Genomic DNA, 10,211 nt, shown 5'->3' with positions numbered 1-10,211 from the left:
AGTCTGGTCCATGCTTGCGATCTAGCTTTAGATTTATTGTTAAGGCCATTGTCGACTCAAACGTTAAACGCGTGTTAACCTCATGAATCCTTTTGTCACCAACGTACGGCACAGACAGACGTTGTGTTCAAACGGTTATTTTATACTATTAAAATTTAATTTAATTTTAAAGCCCTAATTCAACTTATTTTTAATATCTATATATTGTACTTCATTCGTGACACTCTTTGTCAGCTTTTTTTCATCACCGCACAATGCATATTATTACTCAGGACCATTTTAAGCTCAATAAATTTTCGCTAGACAGAATGGTTGATTTTAAAGTTTAATCAAGTTCAACTTATTCGAATAAATAGCATGTGTTATAGAGACAGAGCGAGTTTACGAGACGTTGTTCCACATTTGTCTTGCTGCGTGTTTGCTACCGTTGAAACTTGCTATAATAGGCGATACATATGCCACGTCTCCATAATTAATTGGACAAATATATAGTCTGATAGGTGATTTGTTATAAGCAGGCAGCGCAGAATGTCGTTCGCAACTAAACATACCAAATTTACGTATGTTTAGGACTTTGTCAACTTTTGCCCCTGAACCGTTTAAACAAACCTGTATTCTCTTTCAACTCGTTTTCAGATGCTGATTCCTTCATCAGAACTTCATTTGAAACGAGTTTTTTTAGGCGGCAGCGTCCGTGCGTGACTCATCATAAACATGAACAACACACAAGACTGCTAAACAGGGCTTTCTCTCGTTTTTTTCAGATTCACTGGATTGTACCACCGAATTTTGACAATCGCTGCGCCTTATACTCTGGTGCAGTTGTTAAATGAATTTCTCCCAACCTTTCTGCCTAACTAATATAGTTTACTCAAACACTCCTAAGATATTCGTACTAGGTTTAGATTATGTTTGCTTCACTAGGGTCTGCTGCGGATCACTTAGATATATTGCAACGTAAAGAAAATGCGTTTCCGTAAGAAGCTCTTGTGAATAATGCTTGATGATTTCTCTCTGATCTCTGTATTTGTTGCGATGTTTCGTTTCCAGATTACGTAGGCCCGCGCTCGAACATCATCGTCATTTGCTCTAACTTGTCGGACATGACGTGGTTTGACCTAAAGCTAAAACAACTGCGTTTGAAGAGTGAATTTTGATGATTTTATACATAACCGATTGTGCTTACTACTATGATTGTGGTTGCTACAACTTGTGAGTGCAGTGCCAAATATGAAGTTCATTTCAGTAATATGACGCAGCGGCAAAATGTACACTCACTGATAAAATATTCTTTCAGGAACTGATGTTGTCCTTGCTGCCGTTGTTGGTCCCGATGCCTTGGGCATTATATCAGACGGACCTGGTCAATTTCGATGTCCGTACTGCGAAAGGCGTTTCAATTCACCCTCAAACGCTAGGCGGCACCTTCGATTACACAATCCTCGTGCAGAACCTTTTCGTTGTCCTCTCTGCTCTAGAAGTTATGGTCGAAAGGACACAATGAAGGCTCATCTAAAAATCTGTAGATTACGTATAGTCGCTGAGGGTGGTCTGCTTCCTCCAAACGGCAATACGTTATGGTTCTACTAATTTCAACCTTCTGTTATGATGCTTAAGGACATTCTTTTCAATATGTTAGAAGGGGTTTGCTATAAAAGGTGATGGCATTTTCTAAATGAGGCGAAACATTTAGGTGCATTTGGCAATCCATAAGTTACATGGTGCTTACGTATGTAGCGTACACGGCACTGAGCTGACAGCACTGGGACGGTGTAAATACAACGCGGCCGACGTTCTTATGAACGATGTATATATCTAGTATAGCATGTATATTTACAGGACCCAGTCATTCTAAAACTGTGTGATTCGTAATAACAGGTTTTGACGGACGCAAGCTAACATCTGAGAATCAAACTGATCGTTATTATGATGTTACACTGATGTGTGTCTTGAACGAAACCTATGTTATTCTTAGTCACAATAACTTGTGGGTAAAATTCGACGAGATGACTCATTTTCGGGGTCGTCGTTTCGGTGCTACCTGCTTTGATGTTTTTCGTAACTGACGAAGTAACTGTTTACAACAGGCGCGTTGTGGCGGCATAATAAGTTGAAGTCTTCGAAGAGCCCCTTAGCAACTTGGAACTTTAGCTGTGGAGTTTCTAAGGTACATTTGACATTTTCCTTATCCCCTAGATTCTCAAATAAGTATACCATCGAACCCTGTGTTGTGCCAACATACAATATCAAAAAGAAGTCAACTTTAGCAATCCTAGCAAAATCTACTTGTTTTTTCGATCCGATTTCAGTTGGTTTAGCACAATGTATAATTTTAACTCTGTCATAAAACTACCTCTGTGTTGTGTTCTTTACGGAGTAGCTCACCACATCCTCTACGGTGCGATAAATCGCGATGCAACAAATCACGGGAAATGTGAACCTTCGTAGCGCAATGAGAATTAGAGGGCTCTATGTTAAACACGTCCAATGTATGTACACAAGACCAAGTAGATCTACCTGTTACATTTTACAAACGTTTATTTCCATTACTTAGTTTTTTTCTCTTTAATTAGTTATTGTTATTTGTTGTTATCGCCTCATCGCTGCTGCTAATTTTGTGGCACCATCGTTATCCTCACTTTAACTTAATAATATCAAGTTTTGACACACGCCGTTTTATCAGGCCCCTGAATTCTGCCGTCTTTCCAACAATAAGTAAATCTGTAAGCAAACTAAACACATCTGTGTACATAAAGTGAAACGTAGTATAGTAAATAGCATTATGATTATGTGCAGTAAACTTTCAGCTGTAGATAGCACTAACGCCATGCTGTTATTATTGGTGTTTTTTTTTTTACAAGATATAGGCTGTTATGTGTTACACAATAAATTGAGTATATCACATTGTTAACTACATTGTTCTTGTTGTTATACCGCGTCGGTAAGTTGCCGGCAGCAACTTAATGGTTCGAAGGCTGTTAAAGGTTGCGAACTTGGTAGTTCTTAATAAGTTAGAAATAGTACGTTTCGCTTTGTTAGAACGTTGAGTTGTTGTATACGTCCGTTCCTTTTAAAAGCGCTCATCTATCATATAGGCGCCTATCGCGACGCATGCCATTTATTTGATCGAATATTTATCGGATATATCTGTAGAATGAATGCGATTTCTGTACATCAACTGTCATCGGTTTCCTTCGTGTGTTGTTGACGTGTTCTCCGTATTGTCGCTCATTAATTACAATACTACCTGTTATTAATTTTTTTCACTCCATCCGTCTGACCGTCTTAATTTAGTCATGATTGTTACGTTAACACATGTTACTCTCGTTGCAGAATTGGCCGTCGGTGACATAGCTCGTCTGTCGCATCACATGGCTATTCTTGAGTAAAAGATAAAAAAAAAACTAATGAAAATAGTCAAAACATATTAAAAACAAATTTCAGCCAGAACTAGATGCACTTTTGCCGTAACGCTTATACCACACTGTTCCCTCGTCTTCTGGGCGGAACAATAAATACCCTCCTTTTATTTCCCATCCACCTAATTCCCGTTTTCTCAACTTGATTCCTTAATCAATCGGTGTCGCGTGCTGGTTGCAGACCTCACATATACTTGTAGGCCGATTTCAACTACTACTACGATGCGTAACAATCAACTACCCTGTTTATAACAATTTTATTGATTATTTACCATATCGTGCGAGACCGCGAGTTCGTTTTTTGGTACATAGAAAACTGGACCTATTATGCACTCGTGAACTTACTCTGCATCTCTCTAGCTCGAAATTTGTTACCAAGTATGTTTTCTATTGGCATCTTTACTCTTCTTCGCTCGTAGGTGAAAACAAGCAATAAGGTTTTTCGTTCTCGCTTAGACATGGATCGAATGACTGCTAATGGCTTTATAATTGTAGGATCTAGTGCACGATATCCATTTAGCACGGCGACTGGCGTATGACTATTGCACGCTGATTTTCTCGTTTCTTCCAACTGTAGTCTAAGCGTTCATAACGATGAAAAACATTCCCTAGATTCGTTTTTATTGCTTCTTGTATCACGTCAAAAACTAATCCTGTGGTGCCAACATTGTGCCGTGTGATTTCCTTGTTCCTGCTTTTTTGATGGGCTCCGGTGTTTTTTTCCCCTGACCACCCCATACATATCCCTGTCATCTTGCTGGATCGTCGCCCTGCTGGCACCGGCCTATCGTGAATCTTCAGATGGTCGCAAATGCCTGATCTGCGATCGCGTCTTCTACAACAACTCATCGTTGAGGCGGCACATGGAGCGACATGAAACAATTCGCAAACGCTATAACTGTCAGGTACAAGATATAAGCGACCGCATGTTATCAATATATACACACTCGCTTACTGTTTCACTAAAGCACTCAATAGACATTTTCAGAGTACACTTTATTTGAACCACAAATCATTTTTTGATAGTAAATGTCCGTGAAATGACACTCTGATAGGTGTTAACTTCATAAAGTGTCCCTCAAATTCCAGCAAAACTCAATTTAGGACCAATGATAGGTCGAAAGTTCCAACAATGCCAGTGCACAAAACAACTGGAAACTCTAAAGACGCAAGAAGTTTGAAACAAAACTGTGTTCGCTTTTTCAAAACGATCATTAATTTCTGCATAAAAAATAACTTTTTGAACCATTTTGATGATTTTTCGAACTCTCTTTTAATCGAAACCCTATCGAGGAGCCTTCGGTTTGCCTCACTGAAATTTTTTCCCGGATTTTTCAGAAACCACATGAAATCTAGCAACAAAAGTAGACCATCGATGTTGGCCGAAGAGAATGTTTTCATTTGAAGAGATCAAATAATAGCTTGTTTTCTCTCTAACTGCGAAAACAACGCATCCGCTTCTGTCACGAGGGGTCTGTGGTTTAACCTACAAAGAAGCTAGCTTTTTAGTATAAGGAAATAGTGGGTAAACATCCCGCCAAAGTCCACCCTATATTAGATCGCCGCCTCGCGTACATATAACTGAATTCATCAAAGCAATATACAAATTACATAACCAAAACTCTTTGCGCCAGAAGCATAATAAATCAATTGATGAAAGGCTACTAATTATAAGTATTGGTTACTTAATAAATAAATATCTAATAGTTTAGAACAGCATGTCGCACATAAGATCAAGTTTGCTTTTTTTTACAAAATATATTTGACCGCCTATATCGTACCTGGGATTGTGTGTGTTGGTTTGCTTGTATTTTCCTGACATGCTAAAGCTTCCTATTCTATCTCTGTTTTCTAACAGGTCTGTCATAAACGATTTACACGAAAAGACTACATCAAAGATCACATGATCAACGTGCATGGAATGCTAATGATGAGGAGCTCCGACAAGGCGTTGATTGAGGCGTCGCTGCTTCCTGTTGTCTCGGGTCCTGACGGTGACCTCGACTCGCAGCTGCCGATCCTGCCAAGCGGTCATCTTCATCCATCATCGGCAACGACCAACAGCCTCGCCCTTCACGAATTTATGAAATCCGAAGCCATTCTCTAGAAATAGAAGAACACTACAAAATCTGTTAGTATATCTCATCCTCTCTTGCTTGCTAAGCTCTTACTGCCACTGGTGCTTATTCTCGCGACCTTGTCATACCGGGCTGGACAATCACGCGAACACCGCACAAGAAAACTGGGTTGCAGGCAAAGAACAGCAGGATCGGTGGCATCTGTGTTGATCGATTCGGCTCGTAGAAAGCAGATAAAGCTAAGAAAACATCAACCAAGTTCTTTAGGGCATCTTTTGGTAAGGGCTGCAATTCTATTAAGTAAAGACAAAGGTGTATATACAGAAGTACCCTAAGCCACTTGCCCGTTAAGTCGTTAATTAATATTGTAGCGGGCAGTGTGACCGACGCTACAAGTGGCTAACGTTGTACCGGCCATCACAAACACGAGTGGTCAATTGATTATGTCTAGGATGTGCTTCAACATTGGCTATTTCTTCAAGGAAGAAAAATGTAAGGAAAGTCAGTGAGCAATTGTAAGATGTGTGTGAACAATTATACATAACCATGGTGTTAGCCTTAACCTGTGGCTTCAATCAGGTTGATCGGCACCTCACATTTTCTGGGTGGCAGTTCTCACTCGGGATCTCTACCGATTTAACACAACAGCAGATAAAAAAAACCGGTATCCTATCGCGCCGTTATAAAACTGGTGTATAACTTGTACCAAACTCAGAGTTGAGGGGGCGCATTGTCCGTCCAGTATCTATTCGACCTAAAAACCCTATTGATAGATTTAAGGACCTAAATGAAATTTCCAGTATTTTTAAAGGAATCTCACGTTGTGCAAAAACGAAGACGTTAACTACGGAAGCGCTGGTGACTAATGACGTCACTGCGTATTGGAGAGTGAAGGAAGTTGTTCGCGCATGTCACGGTATGTCAGTGAACATAACCAGTATTCCTTTTCCCATGGGCACGCCATTGTGGGCAGTAGCGTGTGACAGTATTCTAAAGACATATAAATACTAGAATGATAGCTTATATCAAGTCATATTGTCTAAGTGTATATACTTACGAAGTTGACCGCTGGTTTAGCCGGTTCTGGCGACAGGTTAATAACAATTCAATTCTATATTCAATGAGAAGGCAGTCATAATAGATCTTCTACGTTACTACCATCCAACCAATTTTGTTTGTCAAGTTCAGCGGTGTAAACAAAATGTCTACGTACGAGACGTCAGCCTATATATATTCTAGTAACGAACGGACGAACCGATGTGCATTCAATTAATGCGGGATACAGGGGGATTATTTGGGCATTACGCGTGAATCTCTAGTCCTGTTCTAGATGAATGTGGGGTGAAATTGTCATTTTTATAACCTATAATGGCGACATACCCTGCGTATCACGGTATCATCTCTGCGGGATGTAATACTTGGCATTTCGACCTGCAACAAAATCATACGAAGAGTAATTAATTATTATGATGGGGGTCTCGCGACATTAGGCGCATATCATCTGCTGCTTTCTAATAGAATATTGAACCGACGCCGTACAGTATATTACCGAATCTTCGATGGTAATCCCGTGTTAACAACTCAACCGTTGAGTACCACTTAAAAAGCAGTAGTCAAACGAAGGCTGCTAGAGGCGAACGGATGTCGCGGACGTCGCAATTTATCAGACATGGCATACGACTATGTAGCTATCGGTTTCAATCTTATTTTTCTGTCGTTTGAGAAGCCTAGGCAGAAGAGTAGTTATTATGAAAGTTATAGCTCTAGACCTTATTCAAGTTCAGCGCCGTTCTAGTGAGCTTGCAGGTGAATGGAAAGCAAGAAGAAACTTAAATGGTTCCGGTGCTTTCCCTTGGGGGTGTAAAAAATCACATAGGTACTTCTTCCATATAAATATTATCCTATTGTTCCTTTTTTCGTACGTTTGCCCTGTTTACCCGAGGTGTTCAAGCGTCTTGGCGCGACAAGATGTGTCGTTGTATGTATTCGACGCTTTCGTGTGTGTTGCTGCTTCGTGAGACACGCCTGTACTTGTGTTCAGCTCCGACATCTTTACGACTCTACCTCATTCTCTCTGTATGTGCATGCTTTTGATTTTCGAACGAGCAAGAAAGATAACAAAACGGACCTACCTCGATGCAGAAAAAAGACTATTTGACGATGATGGAAACCACGATCCGATAAACTGAAGCGTCAAATCGAACACATCACTACTATTCAACACACATTCGTCACCCGTTTTTCTAAACGTAAATTCAGGATCTATTCAATTGCGTTGGCCCTACGAGCAAATGAAATCGTCCTCGTGATGGTGATGAGGGTAGCAAATGGAAAAACTGGAATTTTTCAAACGGACGCTGTACATGGCCGTCGAAACTGGGCGTCACTTAGCAAAGCGACCCGTGCATTCTCTCCTAATCATTGTACGAAGTCCATTTTGTTCGTAGCGTTCTGTGACGATTCAAAAATATAGCAAGCCCGTTAGATTGATCGACTTACCTATGAAAACAAAAGAGATCAAACAGCCAAGGGTTAAATGACGTTGAACGAATAATAATAGACATGTTATTATTACTGTAGTCAATTGCAAGTTGCCGCTATTGAGGATAGTCGAAGGGGAACTGTGAAAGTGAACAGAAATGAGGAAATTCGTTCCGGTGAACGACGTCAACGTTTTCCGACCTCATTGTACCGAAACGATGTTCGGCTAATGTTTGGAGCCGAGACAATCATTCTTTTTGGGGTGCGAACGTGTTACTTTTGTATTGTGTTCGACACTGCATTATTACGAAAGTGAAACCCATGTATGTCATTGTTAGGTTGTAGCATTCGAGGCTGTGTCAAGGTAGCCTCGTTTGTTTGTAGGTACGTTTGGACGTATGCATGCGAGCGTGATTGGCATATAATTGTGTGTATCGAAGATAACGTTCAGTAACAAAGAAGAGTGTACGACTTCAATGGGTCGACAGAGAGAAAATCAAGAACACTTCGCACCCATCAAACCCAAACTGAGTTGTGCTAGTCCGACATGTAACATAGTTTCTAGGTAAACAACAAGGAAGTATATATATGCGACAGAAAAAACAGAGAGATGAATGCTTATAATTGGAGAAGTAGAAACTCCGTCTGAGAAAAGGACGTGTTTACATATATATTGCGATGATAATTTATCACCATAGTGATGATGGTGACGACCCTGGTGTGAAATACGTACTGCTATTTTTGAGATACATCGAACAGTCGACAGCGTGTAATGTACGACATAAGATATCTATATTTAAATATAGCCTTGCGTAAGTGTGAGTATTAGGTTGGTCGAAAACCAAAATTGTCCAGAAGCTGCTAGATAGGCCACGTAGAACACTTTCGGCTAATCTAATATATCGTCATTTCGATTACAAGTTATGATATCGATAGTTCATAACTTTAAGATGTTAAACTGGAATTTACTTATGTTTGAAAGCTAATTAATGGTGGTTCTGAAGCATCTATTTTTACCTTTTCTCCATTCATAACACGATCCACGTAACGGCCACTACTACAAGGCCTCGTGTCCCGTTTCTCTCTCGATCAGTAACCTCGAACTAAAACCATAGAGGCTGATGTTTACAAAAATTCGCTGTTTTTTCCCTTACTTCAGTATAAAGCACATATGAATATCCAAAAAGAATATTTTATAGCAAATAGCGTGATGAATATTTAACATTTGTGTGGCAATATTGATGCACTAGTCTTAAGTCCCCCAAGTTAGACTGTTGTTTGTTTCAAAGAAGTTTTTTTGCCTCACGAAAATAAATGCCCAAAGATTTTTCAAACGAACATCATTCCGCCAACAAATATTAACAGCAAACGGCTATACGAACGTTGTTAAAAGTATATATGAAATACCTACAATATATATATATATATAAATAAATAATATATATTTCAATATATGTAACCGTGTATAAGAAGCTGGACGCATATACTATCCGATATCTTTTTATAACTTATTCATTGTCGCGCTCTAATTTGTTTGTTGCTATTGGCAAGAAACTGTTTCATAATGGCTGGCCAACGAAAAATTTCTCGTCCATTCACTCAGTTCGAGCCGATTCGCCAATGTATAATTGTTAATATGGCGTCGTAAGCTTTTATAATTATCCAGTTAGTTAAGTGCTACCATCTGGACCAAATGTACAAAAGTTATTACAGTATTATCTTAAATTGAGAGAAGGATCGATGCTGTATGCAACTTTATTCTGCAATCTATAGTACGACCCAGACTGAATTTTAACTATATAAATGGATATAAAGTTAAGTTAATTAAGTGAATAGGGCGTATCGTAAGATAAGCTTTTAACTTACATTCACTTACGCTATTACAATGATCTGCTCCACCTACTTTTGTTCTTCGAAAAATTTCATGACGCGACACGGTAGGGCCTTCATGATGATGAGGCAGTCTTGCTTGGCAATGAAAAAACAATGCGTGATTGTATCTTCACCATGTCAGGTTGTAATGATGATCATCTATGGATGAACGCGTATATTGTTTGTTAAGAGGAAAGATTACCGCGTACAGCGCAATTGTAATACAGAGAAACACTGCAGATGCCCAACCCGTTCTGGTGGTAGGTATCAAATAGTTCAGACAAGAAAATTCAGTGGAACAAAAAATCGTTCGCATGTATTCATCATTTGTCATGCTGAGTGCCCAACGCCAGTACGACAG

General features: G+C 39.6%; 1 protein-coding gene and 1 long non-coding RNA gene across 2 annotated transcripts; one reads left to right on the top strand and one right to left on the bottom strand.

Annotated features, from left to right (window-relative positions):
* Window positions 1-4,242: 4,242 nt before the first annotated feature.
* LOC111261228 (uncharacterized) lies at window positions 4,243-9,432 on the top strand. Its single transcript, XM_022834558.2, has 2 exons — window positions 4,243-4,324; window positions 5,278-9,432. Exons 1-2 carry the CDS (start codon window positions 4,283-4,285, stop codon window positions 5,524-5,526), a joined length of 291 nt encoding a protein of 96 aa, XP_022690293.2. The 5' UTR covers window positions 4,243-4,282; the 3' UTR covers window positions 5,527-9,432.
* Window positions 4,397-10,205, bottom strand: LOC147753368 (uncharacterized). The gene is made up of 2 exons (XR_015311422.1): window positions 7,630-10,205; window positions 4,397-6,928 (listed from the first exon to the last, which is right to left on the bottom strand). It is a non-coding gene; the product is annotated as an uncharacterized LOC147753368 (long non-coding RNA).
* Window positions 10,206-10,211: the final 6 nt, after the last annotated feature.

This window comes from Varroa jacobsoni, unplaced genomic scaffold, assembly GCF_002532875.2.
Source record: "Varroa jacobsoni isolate VJ856 unplaced genomic scaffold, vjacob_1.0 scaffold_535, whole genome shotgun sequence".
In the NCBI taxonomy this organism is placed as follows: domain Eukaryota; kingdom Metazoa; phylum Arthropoda; class Arachnida; order Mesostigmata; family Varroidae; genus Varroa; species Varroa jacobsoni.
Note: the sequence above shows the minus strand (reverse complement) of the source record. Positions and strands in the feature narration are given on the sequence as shown.